This window comes from Lampris incognitus, chromosome 19 (genome assembly GCF_029633865.1).
Source record: "Lampris incognitus isolate fLamInc1 chromosome 19, fLamInc1.hap2, whole genome shotgun sequence".
NCBI classification, from domain to species: domain Eukaryota; kingdom Metazoa; phylum Chordata; class Actinopteri; order Lampriformes; family Lampridae; genus Lampris; species Lampris incognitus.
In genome coordinates this window covers 1581815-1606083 of record NC_079229.1, presented here as the reverse complement: position 1 = coordinate 1606083, position 24269 = coordinate 1581815, and the positions used below count along the sequence as shown (strand labels likewise).

General features: G+C 46.4%; 1 protein-coding gene across 2 annotated transcripts in view; it reads left to right on the top strand.

Annotated features, from left to right (window-relative positions):
• LOC130130163 (glycogen debranching enzyme-like) overlaps positions 1 to 24269 on the top strand; it is a 73355-nt gene that overhangs the window by 44318 nt on the left and 4768 nt on the right. For both annotated transcript variants that reach the window (XM_056299900.1, XM_056299901.1), the window contains exons 19-31: positions 1008 to 1142; positions 5457 to 5587; positions 6156 to 6292; positions 12456 to 12589; positions 12710 to 12885; positions 13853 to 13955; positions 14841 to 15066; positions 16969 to 17080; positions 20569 to 20704; positions 22848 to 22960; positions 23092 to 23300; positions 23580 to 23677; positions 23914 to 24001. In XM_056299900.1, coding sequence (XP_056155875.1) covers positions 1008 to 1142; positions 5457 to 5587; positions 6156 to 6292; positions 12456 to 12589; positions 12710 to 12885; positions 13853 to 13955; positions 14841 to 15066; positions 16969 to 17080; positions 20569 to 20704; positions 22848 to 22960; positions 23092 to 23300; positions 23580 to 23677; positions 23914 to 24001 — 1798 coding nt within the window. The remainder of the gene's footprint in view (positions 1 to 1007; positions 1143 to 5456; positions 5588 to 6155; positions 6293 to 12455; positions 12590 to 12709; positions 12886 to 13852; positions 13956 to 14840; positions 15067 to 16968; positions 17081 to 20568; positions 20705 to 22847; positions 22961 to 23091; positions 23301 to 23579; positions 23678 to 23913; positions 24002 to 24269) is intronic.

Here is a 24269-nt window from a genome sequence, read left to right as displayed (position 1 = left end):
TTGGGTTTTTGAGGTTTGCAGTAAATCATCATGGTTCAAAGATCTGCTAACTAGAGGTACTCTGCTGTGCACCCATACCGCCACAGTGTGGTAGAATCAGCAGTTATTTCTGTGTGGCCCATTCATGAATTAATCACATCACAAGTTCTTCTGTCTTCACCTAACGTTCCAGTACCGACCAGACAGATGGTTCACACGGTTGATCCAATAAAGACTCGAGGGTTGAATACGTTTAGGTTCTGTACTTGGTGTCCTTGTTTATCCAGCTTTCTCATTGAATCCTTTCTTTGTAAAACTGAAACAAAATATAGAAACAAAATACTTCTCATTACAGTTAGTTGTACATGTGGTTATTCGCTTCCACATTACAGGTGTACTGTCGCTAAGTATACATTCACACAGATAAACGATATATTCTCCAGGACATTTCTATAGCAACCACATTGTCAAATAAAACAACTGTAAAAGCATTAAAATAATGAAACACAGTATTTTCAGGTAGGCAATGTCAATTCAATTTGAAGTGAACCTGATCACGTGACCAGCAAACCAGCCACAGCACTTCGCTAACCAGACAGTCTAACATGAATCAGCAAGGCACTAGCTCACTAGTGCCAAACTCAGAAAGGACACATTTGTCATGCAACTATCATCCACATACAACAAATCAAGTTATGCAATACTCACAGGCATGGATTCTCAAAACTTCACCGAGAGAGAATGATGAACTGCACCCTAGCTCCAGTTACGCAACAATTAATTGAGACTGGTGCAACGGAGTTTTATGTAAATTAACAATGACCACTAGAGGGCGCACAACACCATGAAATTATACTTGGAGTTGGACAGATTATATGATTTACCAGCACACATTATGCTTATTTTCATAAGCTTATTGTATTTAAAGTCATGACGTTTAGTGTTGTCATTTTCAGTATGAAAAACAGGCAAGTGTGTCGCATTTCAGAATGCATCCTATAACCCCTGTCTCTCTTGGCCTTGTGTAGGGTGAATCTAGATCCGCAGTCTCAGGAAATGGTGGGCATTCTGCGCCGCCACCTGATCCAGTTCAGCCCTCTCTACAGGACAGGCAGCTTGGCAGATAACAACGCTCCAGCCATACTTACAGCACCACTAGAGACGTATGTATGCCTCGCAAATAAAACACAAGGTGTATGCACCTTTCAAATGAGGTCACAAAATGATTTATAGGCAACAAACCAGAACCAAAAGACGTGTCTGTGAATGTTCTCATTCATCCAGGTCGTCATGGTTCTCCAAAGGAGTTGAATCAAGTGCAACTGGACTTGGTATATATCCGTGAAGACGTTTCGCCTCTCATCCAAGAGGCTTCCTCAGTTCGTGCCTTTCTGACTAGACTTTCAGACTAGCTTGGTCTAGTCAGAAAGGCACGAACTGAGGAAGCCTCTTGGATGAGAGGCAAAACGTCTTCACGGGTATATTCCAAGTCCAGTTGCACTTGATTCAACTCCTTTGAAAGAACCAAAAGCAGATGAAATGGAGAAAAAAAAGAAAGTCACACAAGTTGAAAATGCTGTTTGAAAGGGTTAGAAACAGGCTAATTTTTACGGTTGTGGCTGTATCCCAGTTCATTCCACTCATCTTGCCTTTGTCATTATCCGTTCCCTTCCTGTTTTATTTTGAAGTACTCACCTGTCTTGTCATTTCAGTTCCTGCCCCTGCTTCTGCCACCCGTCAACCCCGTGTCTTCCACACCTGTTCCCCATTCTCTCATTAGCCCCACAGCATTTATACTCCCCTGGGGCCTCATGTATCAATCGTTACTATGGGCAAATTTGTGCGTACACACCCGTGGGATTTTTTAGCCCTGAAGTTTGTCTCAGAGACCAGTGTAGAACCTGGGTAACCCCTGAATCTAGACACCGATTGGCCAACACTGATGTCTTGCAGGCCTGGGTGACTGCTTGTTGCAAGAGGTAGACAGTAGATGTTAGGAGGAAGGAATTACAAATAACCATCATGCTTTGCTACTGCCTGTCAGACAGCTTGAGGGCTAAAAATTCCATGGGTGTGTACGTACACATTTGCCCATAGTAACGATTGATACAGGAGGCCCCTGGTTTCCCTGTGTCCCTGCCAGATTGTCTAGTGTGTGCCATACTGATTCCCTCGTATGCTGACCTCTGCCTGCCTTCTCTCATTAAACCAAGTGTTACTGTGTCATCCTGTCTGTGTGTCCTGAATTTTGGCCCTCCCTGAGTCCATAACAGAACAATCTGGCCAACATGGTCCCAGTGGACACAAACTCCAACAGGCTCTCACCAATCATAGCCTTCTCGTGAGCTGACACTAACAGACCCTCCTCGAAGTGGTGGGGGCACTCCAGAACCTGACAACCAATGTCACCAGCATGGGAGCCCAACTCAACCACATCTACACTTGGCTTTGCCCGCCATAGCCCGGAGCTTAACCAAATCCTCCAGTTCCACCAGCTCTCCAGCCCAGAGAGCCCCAGATTCCCTCACTGGAGCGTTATGCTGGAAACCAGTGTACCTCTGGGGCATTCCTCATGCAGTGCCAGCTAGCGTTTGAGCAGCAACCGCTCACCCATAGCTCAGATAAGTGTAAAATAGCTTATATTGTGGGCTTACGAAAAGGCAGTGCTTTAGACTGTGCATCAGCTGTACGGGAGAGTCCTCTTTTGACAGTTGAAGTTCTTGACCACCTTTTTCCTCACCCTCTGGCAGGGCCCTCTTATTACAGCCGAATATTCAGTTGAATTCAGAACTACTGCTGCTGACTCTGGGTGGAGTGATGAAGCGCTCCAGGGGATATTTGTAAATGGCCTTTATGAACTAGTGAAGGTTGAGTTAGCTGCATGGGACGACTCTGCTGGCCTTGATCCTTTTATTTCCCTGGCCATCAGCCTTGATAATTACCTTCGTGAGTGATTTAGGGAAAAGGTTAGCCATCAACCGCCCCCGTCCACATCTTGCTCCTTCCCACCATCTTTCGCAAAGACAGGCCCAGACCTCACCATTGGCTCAAGATTTTTCCAGCTCCAACACCCCCACCTCTTAGGGACAAGAACACATGCAGGTGGGTCGGGCCTACCTCTTGCCTACTGAACATTGCCAGAGGATGGAGGTGGGAGAATGTATCTACTGCGGTCAAACTGGCCATTTCTTCGCCACTTGTCCCCGCTGGCCAAAAGAGTAGGCTCATGAGTCATGGGGGGGGGGGGTTCTTCTGAGCCATACTACTTCTTCTGTCCCCTGACCCAGGATGAAGCTGGGGGCTACACTTTGCTGGCACCAACAGTCTCCGCCACTGCTTGCTTTAGTGGACTCGGAACTGATGGGTTTCCTATACCCCTTTCACACTGGCCAAAAAAACGGCAAAACCCCACTACTCTCCGCCTTTGGTCAGTGTAAAAAGGCGGTAGTCAGTTGGAGCTCCTTTTGTCACTCCTCGTGCCTACAGTCGACCTCACCTCTACTGAGGCCTCTCTGTCCCCACTCAACCTGAAGTCTCCCGACCTGACAGTCGTTCCCTCTGTCTATCATGATTTGGGCGAAGCTTTCAGCAAATGGTGTGATCTCTAGTGCCCTCCTCATCACCCATACATAGGACTGTGCCATCGACCTCCTTCCCAGAGCCCTTCTGCCCTCCAGTCGCCTATATAATGTCTCCTGTCCTGAGAGAGAGGCTATGGAGAAATGCACTAATAACTCCCTGGCAGCTGGCTGAATCTGCCCCTCTTCTTCTTCTGTTGGAGCAGGGTTCTTCTTTGTGGCCAAGAAAGATAAGTCCCTTCGCCCTTGTATCGATTACAACGGACCAGCAGCTGTTGTGACCAAATGAAGTGCTACCCGGTCTCAACCACAGAGACTGTATTCCAGTTTGGTCTTCTCATCTCAGCTTTTTTATTATCCGTTGCCTTCCTGTTTTATTTTGAAGTACTCGCCTGTCTTGATGTTTCAGTTCCTGCCCCTGCGTTTGCCACCAGTCAACCCCGTGTCTTCCAAACCTGTTCCCCATTCCCTGATTAGCCCCCCAGCATTTGTACTCCCCTGGTTTCCCTGTGTCCCTGGCAGATTGTCTAGTGTGTTTTCCTGCCTAGTTTTCCAGCTTTTTTCCTTGTGAATGTTTGGCTGAGCAGCCCGTGTTTGACTCTACTGCCTGATCTTTGGACTCTGTTTGTTGTCTGCTCTATTGCCTGTTTTGGACTGACTCCCCAATGACCAGCAGGGGTTTCATTTATAAATCAGTGCGTAGGATCCTTACTAAAGGTGTACACGCACACAAAAGCCGAAAATGGCATGCACAAAAAAAAAATCGGACTTGAATGTGTGAGAGGCATCATTATACAATCTGGCTTCAGTTCACCACCTCGCCATCTGTGTTTATGTGCAGGTGCACACATTCTCCCGTCAAGTTTGTTTTTGTAGATCACACATTATCAGTGGGAAGTGGCGTACACAATGGTTAGAAATGAGACCCCGGAACTGTATCTGAACCTTTTTATCCACCTACCTACTCCTTTCCTGTTTGGTCACCTAGCATGCTGATTCCCTGGTGTTCTTATTTGGACCCCCCCTCCCTTTTCTCCCCAATTGTACTTGGCCAATTACCCCACTCGTCCAAGCCGTCCCGGTCTCTGCTCCACCCCTCTGCTGATCCAGGGAGGGTGGCAGACTACCACATGCCTTCTCCCATACATGTGGAGTCACCAGCCGCTTCCTTTCACCTGACAGTGAGGAGTTTCACCGGGGGGACGTAGCACATGGGAGGATCACGCCACTTCCCCCAGGTCCCCCTGCCCCCTGAACAGGCGCCCTGACCGAGCAGAGGAGGCGCTAGTGCAGCGACCAGGACACATCCACATCCGGCTTCCCACCCGCAGACACGGCCAATTGTGTCTGTAGGGACGCTCAACCAAGATGGAGGTAACATGGGGATTCGAGCCGGCGATCCCCGTGTTGGTAGGCAACGGAATAGACTGCCACGCTACCTGGACGTGATTCTCTGGTGTTCTGACCTCTGCCTGCCTTGTGCATTAAACCAAGTGTTGCTGTATCATCCTGTCTGTGTGGTCTGTGTTTGGGTCCTCCCTGAGTCTGTAACACTAATACAATGAGAACAGAATGAGAGAATAGATAATAGATGAAGTAATACTGGTTCTGCAGGCTTGAGATCTTCAGGCACAAAGCACATATTGTAACAAGATGAGGGTTTAGTCAGCAACTATGTTATATCATCAGAATTATAAGCAGTCAAACACATTAAATAAGATCTAAACCAATATGTCATTTTGATACAACTAATCAGAAAAAAATATTGACGTCGAAGTCGCTAATTAGCTTTACCAGTGGATTTTTATTTCTTGTTTTTCTTTACATCTCTCACTTCTCTATTTTTTTCTTCTCTTCCTCATTTCATCTCTGTTGATCCCCTGCCTCACTCCACTCCAGGGTAATGTCCAAGCTGAGCCTGGCTGATATGAACATGCTGCTGTACCGCTGCGACGCCGAGGAAAGAGAGGATGGAGGAGGATGCTACAACGTCCCCTCCTGGCAGCCCCTCAAGTATGGAGGTTTGCAAGGTATGAAAAACACATCCTGTCTGAGCCACACCAGTAGAGTTAGCTTGGAGTGGGTTTCCCAGGTCAAACGGCAGCAGCCGTTTGGCAAACTTTCAGCCTCCGAGTCTGTGGGCTGGCTTGATGCAAGTTTAAGGGCCCAGACACACCAAACCGACTAGCGGCGACGAAGGCCGACTGTTGCATCGCCTCGCATCGCCTGCGTCTGGGCCAGAAAGTAGCATGTGAACACACCACAAAGCCTACAGCTAACGCCCAGCTAGCATGTAGGCTCTGCAGTGATTCGCTAAGCTGGACAGCCAATCAGAGTGATCTCTCTCACCAACGGACTCTGCCAATTCAACATGCTGAATCGGCCAAAAAGCTGCCAACAGGGGTCCGACTAGTGCTGACGGTGTGGGACACCCCACAAAATCTAGCCACAGACGCTCACTGACGACGGCCCGACATTGGTGGACTGGTGTGTCAGGGCCTTAAATGAGAAGACCTTCCATTTTCATATTTCACATTTATTCCAAAGTTTGTGACCTACCAAGCCTAATTCACTATATGTGGTTAAACACCATGCTAGGGCTGGTGTCTGTGATGGCTGAGATCCGTCCTAGGAACGACCTGGGTCACCCGTTTTGTGACAACCTGAGGCAGGGAGATTGGATGATTGACTACATCGCCAGCAGACTGCTGGCCAAGGGAGGAGCGCTGGGAGAGGTGAGCTAGAACACAGTTCGTTATCTGGGTGAGCTTCGCTTATAGTTTGTTGACCAACGAGGCTGAAAAGAGTGGGAATTTCTCTGCAATTAATTTTATTCTCAATCAACTTCTTGGGTCCAAACACACACACACACACACACACACACACACACACACACACACACACACACACACACATACATACACAATTCTTGAGGAACAAACCATATGGCAAGAAGTTACCAGTGAAAAAATAACCCCATAAGCCTCCTACAGACTGAGATTTCAGCAGTCCTATAAGTTGATTGCAAGCCACACTGTGTGATATGGATCTAACAAACTTGGTACGACATCAAGTGTGACGTATATAGACTGTATGATAACACTACTGAATCACAGGCTACGACACAAGTCCACAAAAACACCATCAGCATGCCTGCCGCACCAGCACGCATCATCAGTCTACGCCGCCGGTAGAGCAACATGACGCCAAGCAGGAATCTAGTCCTTTCAGAAGTCGCTGCAGCTCGTTTTGTTTGTTTTGTTGCTGGTTTTGTTTGTTTTGTTGCTGGTTTTGTTTGCTTTGTTGCTGGTTTTGTTTGTTTTGTTGCTGGTTTTGTTTTGTTGCTGGTTTTGTTTGTTTCGTTGCTGGTTTTGTTGACTCCAGGGCATTTGGGTCACAGATGCTAACAGTGTGTTTGTTTGTGTTTAGCGCCAGCAAAGACTCTGCGTGGCGTTGATCAGTGCGTCATGTCGTGCTGCATTTCTATTGGTTGGTTAGAAGACGTAGGTCGTAGCAGCGGTCATACTGTGAGACGGTCGTCCTACATTTCTGACACTGTCAGACTTCTGTCCCAGGCTGTCTTGGGTCACAAGACCGTAATAACGGCCGTCTCTGAACCTGTCTCACAGTGAACCTGTCTCACACTGAACCTGTCTCACACTGAACCTGTCTCACAGTGAACCTGTCTCACACTGAACCTGTCTCACACTGAACCTGTCTCACACTGAACCTGTCTCACAGTGAACCTGTCTCACACTGAACCTGTCTCACAGTGAACCTGTCTCACACTGAACCTGTCCCACAGTGAACCTGTCCCACAGTGAACCTGTCTCACAGTGAACCTGTCTCACACTGAACCTGTCTCACAGTGAACCTGTCTCACACTGAACCTGTCTGACAGTGAACCTGTCTCACAGTGAACCTGTCCCACAGTGAACCTGTCTCACAGTGAACCTGTCCCACAGTGAACCTGTCTCACAGTGAACCTGTCTCACAGTGAACCTGTCCCACAGTGAACCTGTCTCACACTGAACCTGTCTCACAGTGAACCTGTCTCACAGTGAACCTGTCTCACACTGAACCTGTCTCACAGTGAACCTGTCTCACAGTGCGACGTAGGACCACCGTTTTAGAGCCACGACCAAATATATCGCCACGTTTAGTCACCTTTCATCAAAGACGACCCACATCATAGTCTGTAGGAGGCTTTATGTGCTGCCTTACTCTTCTGACATATACAAAAAAAACTGCATAAAAACGTTGACACTTAAAACTTAGATTTTATTGCGTTAATCAGGTGTACATCTTGGCACCAGAGAGGCTAAACGTTATAGTCACATAGAGGCACATTGGCATGTTCCTAAAATGGACTGGCAGACAAATGCTCAAGACTGCCAAGAGGCAAGTGCATTGGAAATATAAATAATGTTTCAGGTGAACTTTTTAAAGAAAGTTTTGTGCATGTGCATTCGGTACTGATGGACAATGTAGTTAACTGAAGTAGTACAGTCCTCACTGAGTACATCAACTCAGTACACTGACGAGAAATCTATGTCGTCTGGTCCTTCCCCATGGCACCTTCATGTACCACAATGCATTGCATGTAAGCTTCTGTACCACTGTCCATAAAGTCTTTTGTGCTTAGTGTTGTGGGATATCACTTCCACCGCTGGAGATGTAGCTTAGCCGAGAAAAGGGAGAAAGGTGGAGATAAGATGAAAATCACCGCATTTTCCCTTTAATGCATGTTTCAAAGAACTGCCTTACATGTGAACACTTATTGTTGCTTTTCTAATATTAATATGTACATCCATTTTGCTGATTTAATTTTCTTGCCTGAAAGACAAAAACATTTTGTTCTTGGAATCCTATTATATATATATACATATAATATATAAATCCAAAAACAGCTTGCTGATATTGAAGAAATTGTACTTTTTATGCCTTTTATTTATTTATTTATTACCCCACTCTTCCAAGCCGTCCCGGTCTCTGCTCCGCCCCCTCTGCTGATCTGGGGAGGGCTGCAGACTACCACATGTCTCCTCCGATACTTGTGGAGTCACCAGCCGCTTCTTTTCACCTGACAGTGAGGAGTTTCGCCAGGGGGATCTAGCACGTGGGAGGATCACGCTATTCCCTCCAGTTCTCCCTCCCCCCCGAACAGGCGCCCAGAACCGACCAGAGGAGGCGCTAGTGCAGCGACCAGGACACATACCCACACCCGGCTTCCCACCCGCAGACACGGCCAATTGTGTGTGTAGGGACGCTCAACCAAGCCGGAGGTAACATGGGGATTCGAACCGGAGATCCCCGTATTGGTAGACAACGGAATAGACCGCTACACGACCCAGATGTCCCGAAATTGTACTTTTTTACCCATAGATTTTTTTTTTCATAGACACGAGTAAGACATTATAAAAACCTGTATTTAAGAATATTTTTTGCCACAAGACCATCCTGTGAAGTTTAGCTGTCTCAGTTAATACGGAAGATGTAAAATGTAAAAGAAATGCGGCACAACCTTAGACAGGGAGAACACTCCAGCCCCAAGCCACTGTTGGAAATAACGATGTCCTGTTGTAAGACCTGACATGACTACATAGTCATAGTTTAGTCATAGGACTACAACTACCAGTGTTCATTGTTTTAGGTAGTTAATGTAAACATCCGGACTGAGACGGTTAGGTTAGTTCTGATAGCATGGCTAGCTGACGGTCACGAGTGCCTCGCCTGTAACGTTTATTCTTTCATTAAACTTGGTTAAACGGCACAACATGTTTGGTTGTTATGGTTAAGAAGACACACTCCTACATGTGGCGACGAGGATTTTTCGAACTGAACGTTGATGTCTGACGCTGACGAAGCAGACGAAGAGGCATTACAGCCGGAGCAAGCGGCCAAGCAAGCTGTTGTCATAACAACTAGCATGGAAGCTATGAGAGAGGAAGTGAAAGTCCTGCAGGGGGCAGCGGCAGCACAGGTTAGTACAAAAGCTGATGTGCAGAGAATCGATTACTCAAAATTGTAGGGGTAATTCACAATGGAAAACCTGAAGATAGTCTCAGTCAGATGACAGAGAGCAAGGAAATGACTCAAATGTGAAATGTAATAACTGTGGATTATTGAGTCATAAGTCAAGAGATGAAAACTGCCCCGCTCAGGGAAAAAGGTGTAACAGCTGTAAAAAGTTTGGACATTTTATAGAGTGTGCCGTTCAGCTAATGCTTCAAACTCAGCTGTCAGAGTTGGAAAACGTAATGTGTTGGAATAGGAGACCGTGCCGTTGTACCAATTACACTCGGACACAAAGTCCTCACCCAAGCAAATCAAGGACATCCAGGAACAAGGAAGATGAAACAGTTCCTTCGCAGCAAAGAATGGTTGCCAAAGATGGATGATGACATCACCAACTTTGTGAAAAACTGTGTGCCCTGCACATTGAGTGAAAAGTCACTTGTACCAGAGAAACCACCGCTACTGCCAACACCATAGCCTAAAGGACCTTGGGAGAAGATTCAAGTGGACATCTTCGGAGACTACAAGCAGCTCCATCCAGCACATCAGAAGTATCTGATCGTTGTTACCGACCTGTACAGCAAATGGCCTGAAGTCATATCCACAAGCAACATCACAACTGCGACTGTGATTAATGGACTTTCAGACCTGTTTCCACGATGGGCCAGCCTCAAGTTCTAGTGACAGATAACGGCCTACAATTCCAAGCTGACTTCACATGCTTCTTGGAGAAGAAAGGAACCGTGCACCAGAAGACACCGTTGTACCATCCCCTGGCCAATGCAGGTGTGGAGAGGTTTAACAAAGTTCTGAAGTATGGTCTTCATGCCCTGCTCCAAGAAGGAAAACAGTTCTCTGATGCACTGAAAACACTACTGTTGAGCTACAGATCAACGCCTCACAAGGTGACAGGGAAATCACCCACAGAGCTCATCATCGGAAGAACCTTGAGAGTCCCGCTGGACACAGTCCGTCCACCCTTCGTGGCTGACAAACCACCTGATGATGCAAAGCTATGCAAAGAAGTACAGAAACGTCAGGAGGCTCAAAAGAACTACTATGACAAAAGAAACCACGTCAAGGAGGATCCCTCACTGCAAGTTAGAGATTGTGTCTGGGTCAAGTGACCACTGAGGGGACACAAGCTGAAGACCAGTTTGTGTGACCCTTGTAGGATCATCGCTCGACACGGCAGGTACACCTTCCAGCTTCAAAATTGAACCTTCTGGAACTCAAGAAGACTGTTTCGCACCAACTAGCCTGCTGAAGAGGACATGGATGCTGAGTAGGTCATTCCACAACCACCTGACCATGATCCAGGTCAAGAGCAGAACCTTCCACAACCAAGAAAAGATGTGGCTCAGGGAGATGCACCACAAGCAAGGGCACAAGAAGAACAACATGCAGAGCCACGGCCAGCTCGTGAAAGAAGACTACTTGCTAGGCTGAATGACTTTATCTTGACCTTGGGTTTTAGTTAAAGAAGGGGGGAAATGTAGGACCTGACATGACTACATAGTCATAGTTCAGTTATAGACTACAACTACCAGTGTTCATTGTTTTAGGTAGTTAATGTTAACATCCAGGCTGAGACGGTTAGGCTAGTTCTGATAGCATGGCTAGCTAACAGCCACGAGTGCCTCACTTGTAACGTTTATTCTTTCATTAAACTTCGTTAAACGGCACAACAAGTTCTGTTATTATGGTTAAGAAGTCACACTCCTACACCTGTTAGTCAGCTTGCTTGGTTAGATAAACGTTGTCTCCAGTAGTGCTTTAGGGTTTAGGGGAGAAGCTGAAGCCCATGGATGGTTGAGTAAAAGCTACCACACCCCGGCGTTGGCTGACACAAGTCAAGAAGAACATTCCTGTTCACTTGAAATGTTCACACCCACGCCGCCAGTGTGGGGGCTTATTCCCCCACACTGGCGGTTTCTAGCCTCAAGTTGATGCACATTCTCAGGACACTGTTGTATCCCAGGGTATCGTCATGCTTACAGACCCACATTTTCTTAAATAAATAAAAAAGTGTGCTAGTTTTGCAGCGTAGTACTAAATACAGCACCTTTCATATTTGATGGACATTAGGCATCCGGGTAGCGTAGTGATCTATTCTGTTGCCTACCAATACAGAAATCGTCAGTGTGAATCCCCGTGTTACCTCCGGTTTGGTCGGGTGTCCCTACAGACACAATTGGCCGTGTCTGCGGGTGGTAAGCCAGATGTGGGTATGTGTTCTGGTCACTGCACTAGCGCCTCCTCTGGTCGGTCAGGGAACCTGTTCGGGGGGAGGGGGGGAATAGCGTGATCCTCCCACGTGCTACATCCCCCTGGTGAAAGTCCTCACCGTCAGGTGAAAAGAAGCAGCTGGCGACTCCACATGTATCGGAGGAGACGTGGTAGTCTGCAGCCCTCCCCGGATCGGCAGAGAGGGTGGAGCAGCAACCGGTACGGCTCGGAAGAGTGGGGTAATTGGACAGGTACAATTCGGGAGAAAAAGGGGGAAAATAAAAAAAGTGTGCTAGTTCTGCAAAGTAGTGCTAAATACAGCGCCTTTCATATTTGATGGACATCAGCTGGGGTTCGTGACGTGTGCTGCAGGCAACACGAGTCATGTGACTCGCCGCTCTGTTTCTGCAGTGGTGTGTGCCAGCCTTCACACTGACAAGCTTAACACGTTTTAAGGGAACTTTGAAGTAAAGGTTTTAACATCATTTTAGTCAACTTGATTACAAAATGTCCTCGAGTATCAGGAGGCTAAGCCATAACCAAGGTAGAATCCCTAAGCATCTGTTTTATTTTGACAACCAGGCCATAAGCCGATTGCTTGAGCGCCGAGCGTAGCACAGATACAAACCCAGTGCTGTTTAATGTTTTAAGGTTGGCAAGTGGTTCCAAGCCATGTTCAGCTACTTGAAACACATCCCTCGCTATCTTGTCCCCTGTTACTTTGATGCTATCCTTCTGGGAGCCTATACAACTGCTCTGGATGAAGTCTTCAAGCAGATGTCAAGGTTGTATGATCTATCTCACCTGGTCTTTCTAACTTTGTCCTCCTCAATTCTCTGGCCATGTACAGCTGCCCACTTACTGATCACTGACTGTTGCTGTGTTTGTCTCCACGGCCGTCTCAGCTTTGTGCAGAACGGCTCCAGCCTGGTCAAACAGCTGGCCCTGGGTTCAGTACAGATGTGTGGGGTAGGCAGCTACCAAGCTTTACCACCCCTCTCCCCACACCTCCAGGACGTTCCTCACTGCCTCAATCTTGTCACTGGCAAGGAAGAACAGTGCTGTGTCTCTTTGGCTGCAGGTCTGGAGTTGGAATGTTTCTCTTATCTTTCTGTCTGCTCTCTCGCTTGATTTCACACTTTCTTTCTCTTTAACGCTTAGACAAATGCAGTGTTTAAAGCAAGCTTTCCGCTCAACGTGGCAAAAATACTCGATGCTCTTCAGATGCTGAAAAGGATAAAGGGTTTATATTAGGGAGCGACCGATTATCGGTATGGCCGATTATCGGCTTAGATATTCATAATTTTTCATATTATCATTATTGGCATATTTTTATAAAGTCCTCTGCACAAAATGTGTGCTTCCGAAGCCACGTTCACTCTCCTGAAGCACAGCAGGACACTCACTCCAACAACACACACAGAAGAGAAGCATCGAGGACTCAGACCACTTTTTCAGGGAAGAAGAGCTTGCCAGATGCCATAAAACCCACTCGACATGAACTCGACAACAGGTGGTCAATTCAAACAGAGAACACAATTTCCACTGCTGTGCTTCACCTTCAAATGTACTAGGCTAAAAGAAATAAAAAACTAATGGGGGATATTTCAAATATTTTCTGTTTTACACAAAATTCAATCAAACAGGTCCATTTAAAGAAAGCCTTGTGTGGGGTTTGTGTTGCTGTAAATTTTGGCACATTTTTTACATTTACTGTAACTGAATATCGGCCCCAAATTCTGGCTATCAGCCCCCATCACGTAGCAATAATTGGTGTCGGTATCGGCCCTGAAAAAGCCGTATCGGTCGACCCCTAGTTTCTATTGTTCAAAAACAAAATGTTGAAATGGTGTAGCGGAGACAAAAGTGAACGTTTCGGTCCTCGGGCCATCCTCCGGTGCCAAGACCCTCTCGAGTATTTTTGCCAGTGTGCAAGTTTCTTTCATCATATAACTTGACTATTTTCTGAACTAAACCTTGGCACCCCCCCTCCCCCCACCACCTTATATTGTGGCCACCACATCCATGTTTGTCTCTGTGTCTCTCAGGTCTCCCACACTTCTCCTCAGGGATCTTTCGTTGCTGGGGCCGGGACACCTTCATTGCTCTGAGAGGCTTAATGCTGGTTACCGGCAGACACGTGGAGGCCAGGTCAGACCAGTGGCGTTAAGAAGGGAAGGGCCAAGTGAAATGAGGCTTCACTTTAATCCAGTAAAAAAAACTAAAAACAAGACTTGGTCAAGTATAATTTCAAACATATGAACAAATGGGTGTCCGGGAAGTGTAGCGGTCTATTCTGTTGCCTACCAACACAGGGATCGCTGGTTTGAATCCCCGTGTTACCTCCGGCTTGGTCGGGCGTCCCTACAGACACAATTGGCTGTGTCTGCAGGTGGAAAGTTGGATGTGTGTATGTGTCCTGGTCGCTGCACTAGCGCCTCCTCTGGTCAGTCGGGGCGCTTGTTCGGGGGAGGAGGAACTGGGGGAATAGCGTGATCCTCCCATGTGCTACGCCCCCTGGTGAAACTCCTCACTGTCAGGTGAAAAGAAGCGGCTGGTGACTCCACATGTATGGGAGGAGGCATGTGGTAGTCTGCAGCCCTCCCCGGACCGGCAGAGGGGGTGGAGCAGAGACCGGGACGGCTCGGAAGAGTGAGGTAACTGGCCAGGTACAATTGGGGAGAAAAAGGGGGGGGGGCATGAACAAATATGGCTCTGGCCGAGCAGCAACCCGGCGGTCAGCTAACTCACTGGCCTCCCTGATCCACCCAGCTGTCCCAACTTAACTGAACATGGCATAACCCCCCCCCTTTTTATTGTTTACATCATTGTTTTGTCCTCCCCGTTTTACTTTCCACAAGGTTAATTTAGATGTCCTCAAAAGAAAGAAATTCACGTCTCCACCATTTCTGCAGTCTTGTTAGTATGTTGGATTCAACTGTTGGTGAAAGTTTTACTGAAAAACATCTCATCAGCAAAGCTACTTCTATTGTAAATCTCCCTAACTTTTTTTTTAAATCAACCCGTTTCCAATAGGAACATCATCCTGGCGTTTGCAGGCACACTGTGCCATGGTCTCATCCCAAACCTGCTGGGCAAGGGAACAGCAGCACGCTATAACTGCCGCGATGCTGTGTGGTGGTGGCTGCAGTGTGTCCAGGACTACTGCACCCTGGTGCCCCATGGGACCGACATCCTCATGTGCCCTGTTTCCAGGATGTACCCCACCAACGTGTCTGAGCCACAGCCAGCAGGAGCATGGGTAAGACGTCGGAATGAGAGGGGGTGGGGGGAGATAGGTAGCTGATGTCTTTGTTTAAAGCTTTGAAAACTGAATTGAGATGTTCTGAGGAGAAAATATATATATATACGTATATATAAATAACATATATAAAAATATAAATATAAAAAAAATATATTCAAAGGAGAAAAAAGCTGCAAGATGGCGTCGACAGATGGTGACTCGCTATGAGCTTCTCGCGCCCATGTATTAGTTTTGGCGTTGTTAGCTTTCTTGCACATACTACATGTACAGCGATCATTATGACCGTCTGACCGTAAGGCTAAATGTTCCAGACTTGTGCTCACCTCTGGAGATATTGTTCACAGCCCTACGGTATCTTGGAGCACCAGCAACCGATGCCAATACAGGTGGAGAGGCGGAAGACGAGGCGGGGTCCTGGCTAGGCTACAGTGTTACCCAACTCCACCTTCCATCCCCAGCATTTTTCTAGCCAATGTACAATCTGTTGGCAACAAGCTAGATGAACTCCACTGCCATATTAGTGCCCAGCGGGACATGAGGGATTGCTGCATGTTCTGTTTTACACCTAGCTGGCCTCGAACATCCTGGACAGGGTCCAACGGCTTCTCCATGCACCGATTGGACCGCTTGTGTGAAACAGCCGGCAAGGTAAAAGGCGGGGGAGTATGTTTTCTGGTTAACACAACTCGTGGTGCACCGATGTGGGAGTAATCTCCTAATCCTTTTCGCCGATGTTGGAATATTTTACAACCAAGTGTCGACCATTTAATCCACCAAGGGAATTCCCCTCCATCCTGTTTACTGCTGTTAACATCCCACCACAAGCCAACACTACGGTGGCTCTGGAAGAGCTCTACGATGCAGTCGGCATCCACAGGCTATTTCTGTTGAGTGACCGAAGTCGCCCGTTATGTAGCACCAATTTGAGGCTCCTCAAATCGGTGCTACATAAAAACTTCCAGCATGTCAGCTGTCCAACCAAGGGCGACAAGATCTTGGATCACTGCTACTCCACTATCAAGGGAGCCACCAGGTCCAGAGGAGGGTTTCCGTGCAACGTCATCACAGAGACGCGTGCACAACTAGGGGGCAGAAAGCAGCTACAGCTCAGAGATTTTAACAAGATAGAGCTCAGATACAGCAGAGATGACGCGCAGTTGTTGTGCAATAAAACTGCACAAACCGCCAAAAGGATGGGTGGAAAATGTTGAACATTTTCCTCGTTGAACCGCTTTGGTAGCTCTCAAAAGATTATGCATCTCATAATCTTTTGAGAGCTACCAAAGCGGTTTTGCCCCCTGGCTGCGCACGCACCCAGTAATGTTTGGAAACAGGAAACCCGTCTATTCCACAGCCTCATTTTGGGAAATTGGACCATTCGTCCGTGCTCTTGCTACCTGTTTACAGAGTTATGAGCAAGAAGATTGGATGGTGAAATATTGATGTCCATCAGTATTCAGTACTGTATATAAAATGTCTTGTTAAAAAAATGAGATGTTTTCCATCGGAGAAAACGGACGAGTACTCCCATCAAATGATAACACAAAATTAAGACCAGTCATGTTTCTTAGGGACAACTTATATCGATGGCTGAAAAACAAATCTTAAAGCACAGAAGCAGAACGCTGAGTCACATGACGGGATTTCTTTGGAAAAGTAATGCAAAATAGCAGTCTATAGGAGCATGGCTGCTGGAAAGCAGAACAACACTCAAAGCTGGTGCAGCACATCAAATCCACCGGTACCGGTGTGCTCTGGCTTTTCAGCTAGATGGCCTACTTAATTTAAGAGCTAATAAGCCAATGTTTTTGGGGGGGGGGGGGTTGTGTTTTGTTTTTGTTTTGTTTTGTTTTGTGCAGACCTTTGTAAAGGAACTGTTCATGTTTGATTTGACAACAGGAGCAGCCCTTGTACGATGTAATCCAGGAAGCCATGCAGCGGCACATGCAGGGAATAGAGTTCCGGGAGAAAAATGCTGGGCCACAGATAGACCGCAACATGACTGATGAAGGTATGAAAAAAGCACACACATGAAAAATGTCGGCACATACACACACACATGAAAGACAAAACAAAGACCATACTTAATTATGTAGGTCTCAGACAGATTCAGAAGATTCAAGATTCAATAATTTATTGCCATATCAACTTTACAGTTGATTTGGAATTTGTGTGCTCAAAGATAACAGTAAACATACACCAATCAGCCAAAACATTAAAACCACTGACAGGTGAAGCGAACAACATTGATTATCTTGTTACAACCCACAGAAGAGCTACTGTAGCTGACATTGCTGAAAAAGTTAGTGCTGGCTATGATAGACAGGTGTCAGAACACACAGTGCATCGCAGCTTGCTGCGTATGGGGCTGTGTAGCCACAGACCAGTCCATGATGACCCCTGTCCACTGCCGAAAGTGCCTACAATGGGCCTGTGAGCATCAGGACTGGACCATGGAGCAAAGGAAGAAGATGGCCTGGTATGATGAATCACGTTTTCTTTTACATCATGCGGACGTCCAGGTGCATGTGTGTCATTTACCTGGGGAAGTGTTGGCACCAGGATGCACTATGGGAAGAAGGCAGGCTGGTGGAGTTAGTGTGATGCTCTTGGCAATGTCCTGGGAAACCCTGGGTTCTGGCATTCATGTGGATGTTAGTTTGACACGTACTCCCTAACTAAACATTGTTGCAGACCAAGTACATCCCTTCAGGGCAACGGTATTCCCTGATGGCAGTGGCCTCTTTCAGCAGGATAATGCATGCTGCCACACTGCAAAAAATTGTTCAGGAATGGTTTGAGGAACATGACAAAAAGTTCAGGGTGTTGCCTTGGCCTCCAAATTCCCCAAATCTCAATATGATCAAGCATCTGTGGGATGTGCTGGAAAAACAAGTCTAATCCATGGAGGCCCACCTCGCAACTTACAGAACTTAAAGGATCTGCTGCTAACGTCTTGGTGCTGGATATCAGAGGACACCTTCAGAGGTCTTTTGGAGTCCATTCCTCAATGGGTCAGTGCTGTTTTGGCGGCACAAGGGGGACCTACACAATATTAGGCAGGTGGTTTTAATGATTTGGCTGATTGGTGTATAACCACACAATACATATAAGGAGTGTCGACAAAAACATACTGTTAAAATTATATTACAATAATTCAGTTAATGCAACCATATGGTCCATGCCCTTACAATGACAAATTAAAGTGCATGTGTTTAAGGAGTCTATACTTGTACACTCAGTGAAGCATTTAGGATGCCAATTCTTTCAGGGTAAGTGCTACTGTGGAAGCAAGATGTTCTGGAATTAATACTGCGGAGTATTTTTCTCAAAAGGAGATGATTGAATAGGGATTTGGCCTGGTGTGAGGATTCCTTTAAACTTTTAAAACCCTTCCGCTGAACGCGGACATGGTACAATTCAGAAAGGGTTTGGAGTTCACAGCCAGTTTTTGAAGCTGTGCGTACGAATCTGTCGAACAGTTTATTTCTCGTGGTTTGTAGAATTGCTATACCATACAGTTTTTGAGAAAGTGAGCACTCTTTCAGTTACAGCTGTGTGGAACATTGCCACCCTTGACTCTTCAAATTTCCCAAGCTGCCTTAGAAAGAATAGTCTTTGGTGAGCTTTCTTCCTGATAGTGGTGGTGTTGTCCTCTCATTTCAGGGAGAAGGAGATTCTAGTCCCGAGGAATTTGAAATGATCCACTTTTCTACCACCTGGTTGTTAATTGCCAGCAGTAGTAGCTTTTCCTGATCTTTACGGAAGTCAAACACAAGTTCTTTAGTTTTGTTGATGTTCAGTTCCATATTGTTATTGCTACACCAGTTGACAAGAGAAGAGGCCTCCTTTCTATAAGCTGTCTCATGATTACAGAAAATCAGTCCCACCAGTGGTGTATCATCAGCAAACTTAGTCATTTTTACAGTGTCAGAGTATGGAATAAAGTCATTGGTGTATAATGAATAGAGCAGAGGTGCGAGGACACACCTCTGAAGGGCACCTGTGCTAATGGTCAATGAGTTTAAAAATCTATTGTTGAATTTTACAACCTGTATTCTGCCCAGTAAGAAGTTCAAGAGCCAGAGACATAGAGACTGATGGAAGCCTAGATTCAAAAGTTTGTTATATAGCCTTTAGCCTTGCAGGCATGTCTTTATGCATGCTCAATAATCCAGGTGAGAAAATAAAAGAAATGTGAATCAGTTTGTCTGGATACAATGTTTATTGAGAGAAATGTCTCATCACTCATATCCCTAAGGTATAGCCTTGTGGGTATTATTCTATCTGAGCTGTAGTCAATAAACAGTACCAGAATATGGGTGGCAGGCACCTCTAGATGCTGCAAGATGACGCGGAGAAAGAGAGATATCGCTTCATCAACTCACCTATTGGCCCTGTATGCTAACTGATTGGGATCTAGCACAGCACTGGACAGATGTTTATGTACTATAGTCTCAAACACTTTCATTACAACAGATGTTAAGGTAACGGGCCTGTTGTCATTTAAACAGCTAACAATGGGCCTCTTAGACACAAGAATTATTACTGCAGGTTTAAAACATGCTGGTACTTTACACTGGTTGGTAGATCACTTAAAAATACAACTCATATCGGAAACAAATTAAGCATCGCATCATTTTAAAGTGGCTGAGGACACAAGATCAAGGCCTGCAGCTTTCCTGCTGTTCTGATTGTGCAGCAGAACCTGACCTCATGCGCCCCAATCACAAAAGGTGGACTCAGGTGGGCTTCCACTGCAGGCAGCTTCTGTTGGTGGGTTGAGGTTTTATCAAAATGACAGTAGAATTCATAGAGTTCATCAGGGAGCTTGGGGTCATCATTAAAGGCTGAAAATTTGGCGTTATGGTTTGTAATTTGCCGCAGTCCCTGCCACACACCTCTGCTGTCCTTGTCCTGGAGCTTGCTCTCCAGCTTGCAATATGTCATTCAAGAAGCTTTTGACTGTGAAGCACTATGGCCAGGCTATAAGCTATGTTTTCGTAAAGCTATGTTTAAGTATTTTTTTAATTGCAAATTAGAATGTAAATGAGTAAAAAAACATTTGAAAATAAATTCCTCATGCCACAGTAAAGTTTTTACACTCCCTTGAGGTGGAACAGTTGACATTTTGGTGGACAATGACAAATGGAATTGTCAAATTTCTCCAGTGGGAAACAATGTTGGACATTCCTCTAGTTTTCTTTTTAAGCTTTTCGATGACAGTGAGAGAATGTTATTGAAAAGCTTCAAATGAAAACCAGAGCAATATCAAACATGTTTTCCCACTGAAGAAATTTGTTGATTACATTTCTGTTGTGCACGGAGAAATTTTCTATGTGCTTTAAACCAGCTAATGGGAGCAAACCACATCTGCAAACCACATTCACATCTATCTGACTTTTCTGTTTGACTTTTCAAAAGTTCACTTACTGCTCACTTCACATTTGGATGGAAGCACGGCCACTGTTGACAGCAGTCGTACCTCTCTGTGTCTAGGGTTCAACGTAGAGGTCAAGGTAGACCAGGACACAGGCTTTGTCTATGGAGGAAATCGCTTCAACTGTGGCACCTGGATGGACAAGATGGGGGAAAGTGAGAAAGCCAAAAACAAGGGAGTCCCCGCTACACCCAGGTAGACCACGTCCCCTCCCTCCTGTTGGGCCTTGCAGATTTAATGGTCTGGTCAAGTGAAAAGGCTTTTATTCGAAAGTTGGTCATTTAAATGACAAATATACATCTTTCTTTCTGGCCTTGCAAGCTAAAGCCTCCTGAATTCTCGCCCGGTCAAATACTGGGGTTTAGGAGTACTTTGGTTACATGAGGTCAGTCTGAGTTCAACTGGCTTAATCTTTGGATGTAGTTGCAGTGATGGCTGGTGGTGATATTGGGTGGGTGGGCTAACCAATGCATTATACCCATCAATAGTTCACGCTGCATCAACAGCAGCATCACATCCGAGATACCAAGTTACAGCAACGCCACTATTTACCTTAAATCCACCATTCCTTACTGGTGTCCAAGCCGTGTCTCCACCAAAAGGCTAGCATGGGAAACAGAACAGTGAATTCTTATCCATACTTGCCGTTAGCCGGTCTTTTCATTGAAACTAAGTAACACAAACTTGTGATTTTGTCATTCGTACGTTTGTGTTATTTGAACATTGTTTGGATGCTGTTACCCCAGTCCTTTCTCTTTCAGTTTTTCATCCAAAAACATGGAAGAAAATGGATGATAAAGTGAATATCCACCTCGTTCATGCTAACACCTGCGCTCACCTTCCCCTCCCACTCTCGCACACGTAGCACCTCGCTGTACCGTTACTCTGTATGTCCGCTGTCATCGGTCAAACGTCAGCGGCCTGAAGGCTGAAGGAATTTAGCCCAAATGATCAGCAAATCAAGGGAGCGTGTCACAACACCTGTCACTCACTCACTACGAAGCTGAATGGAAGCTAATGCTACTGTGTTTGGGCTGTAAAAACTAAGCACCTTTAGATACAGCCCGTGTTTTTCTTATGTCTGCTTGATGCTGTTGCTGCTCTAGCTTCCACCAAAAGTTAAAACAATCTATTCTAAGGTTTTCTAACAGTAGTGTTCTCGTCTTTATTGGGCTAACAGGACTTAGCCCTGTTAGCCCATTTATACCAGCCGCCCCTGTGTAGTTGTACTATGGAGACACATAGATAGTGATGCTGTAACATTGCTTGCTAGTGCTGTGCAACAGCGAACAGGTCCAGCAGCTTTAAACTTGGTTGAGAAATAGCTGAGCTGAGTTTTGCTGACCCCCCCCCCCCAGTGGAAATGATGATGTTAAAACACCAGTGTGTGAATCCATGTGGATATGTTTTCATTTCACCTCATTCATCCATCCATCGTCCAAACCGCTTATCCTGCTGTCAGGGTCACGGGGATGCAGGAGCCTATCCCAGCAGTCACTGGCTGGCAGGCGGGGAGACTCCCTGGACAGGCCGCCAGACCATCACATGGAAAAAATATTATTAATATAAGAAACACCGGTCTGGCATGGTGACAGACAGGTGAGCTGAAATGTTTATTGCCACGGACATTTAACGGTAAACCCTGTTGGTTTAAGGACCCCTGGTGGACCTGGAGCTGCTGAGCTGGCAGGAGCTGTTACTGCAGCACTCTTTTGGTTTTTTTATGAGTTTTTCTCCCCAGTTGTACTTGGCCAATTCCCCCACTCTTCTGAGCCGTCCCGATCTCTGCTTCACCCCCTCTGCTACTCCACCCCTTCTGCTACTCCACCCCCTCTGCTGATCCGGGAGGGCTACAGACTGCCACATGCCTCCTCCCATACATGTGGAGTCACCAGCCGCTTCTTTTCACCTGACAGTGAGGAGTTTCACCAGCAGAACGTAGTGCGCGGGAGGATCACGCTATCCCCACCAGTCCCCCCTCCCCCCTAAACAGGCGCCCCGACCAACCAGAGGAGGCGCTAGTGCAGCGACCAGGACACATGCCCACATTCGGCTTCCCACCCGCAGACACGGCCAATTGTGTCTGGAGGGACGCCCGACCAAGCCAGAAACAACACGGGGATTCGAACCGGCGATCCCCGTGTTGGTAGGCAACGGAATAGACCGCTACACTGCCCGGACGCCCCCCCCCCCCCCTGCATCAGAGTTTCTTAGGGTTTATTCTAAGCCGCTATACCAGACCGTCAAAGTCCATATCATCATGAGCCAGGGGCTGACATGACTGTGTGTGTGTGTGTGTGTGTGTGTGTGTGTGTGTGTGTGTGTGTGTGTGTTTTAGGGATGGCTCTGCAGTTGAGATTGTTGGCCTGTGTAAGTCTACTGTGCGCTGGCTGGTACAGCTCCACAAGAACGGCCTGTTCCCATATGCCACTGTCACCGTACGCAGAGAAGGTACGAACGGCTGTATGCAAAACCATCATGTACTGTGCATGTACTTGTACACGTAGGCTCTGCTGGTAGTACTGTGCGTTAAGTACACAAAGGAAGATTGTAGAATTTCACCAGGTTAAATGATTCTGCAGGCAAGAACGTCTTTGTGCCGTATGTGGAATGGGACCGTAAGATCCAGGAGAACTTTGAGAAGAAGTTCTACGTGTCTCATGATCCTCAGGACCATGAGAGACATCCCGGCCTGGTCCACAAAAGAGGCATCTACAAGGACAGCTACAAGGCCTCCAGTCCCTGGTGCGACTACCAGCTCAGGCCAAACTTTGCCATCGCCATGGTGGTGGTAAGTCTGCTGCTAGTGTACCTGCCAGTCTGTGTGTGTGTGTGTGTGTGTGTGTGTGTGTGTGTGTGTGTGTGTGTGTGTGTGTGTGTGTGTGTGTATGTGTATGTTAGTGTGTTCACTCTAGGATTTGTAAAGGGATGCATCGCAACTGAATACATCGTCTGAAAGTTCAGTACAAGTGTGCATACATGGCACAATTTCATATCCTGTGTGTGTGTGTGTGTGTGTGTGTGTGTGTGTGTGTGTGTGTCTGTGTGTGTGTGTGTGTGTTTCCTGCAGGCTCCTGAGCTGTTTACTGTGGAGAGAGCTTGGGAGGCTCTCGGTGTGGCTGAGGAGAAGCTCCTCGGGCCGCTTGGGATGAAAACCCTTGACCCTGAGTGAGTAACCTGCGTTACTACTTGCTATACTATACATATACTTTGTTCTGTTCTGTGCTGTTATGTGTTGTGTCTTTTACACCGTGGACGGCCACAGTCGGGTGACTTTTGAGAGCAAGGTCGTCTACCAGGAATGTTGTGCTTGCATGCTGCCGATGTGACCTGGTGCATGAATATAACCCGGTAGTTGCTGGTCATTGTGCTCAGACAGATAATGTTTTTCTTCTATGTTATAGTGACATGGTGTACTGTGGCATCTATGACAACAGTATGGATACTGACAACTTCAACCTGGCTAAGGGCTTCAACTACCATCAAGGGCCAGTAAGTTACTTTACCATAATTACTGAAAAGGATGCATGATATTGAAGAATCACGATTTGCCCCATTTTCACAGAAAATGGGATTAAGTAATAATTATTATTACTTGCAAGACACGATTTGTGGTTAAGCAATCAAAAAATGTGCGACATTTGGTCAGCACAATTGTGGGAAAAATAACTACGCCCTTTCAGTCTTTGTATTTCAAGAGCATTGTAATCCGGTCCTTGTATAAAGAAAGTCAGAGCTGTGTCCACATTCTCGGCACCAA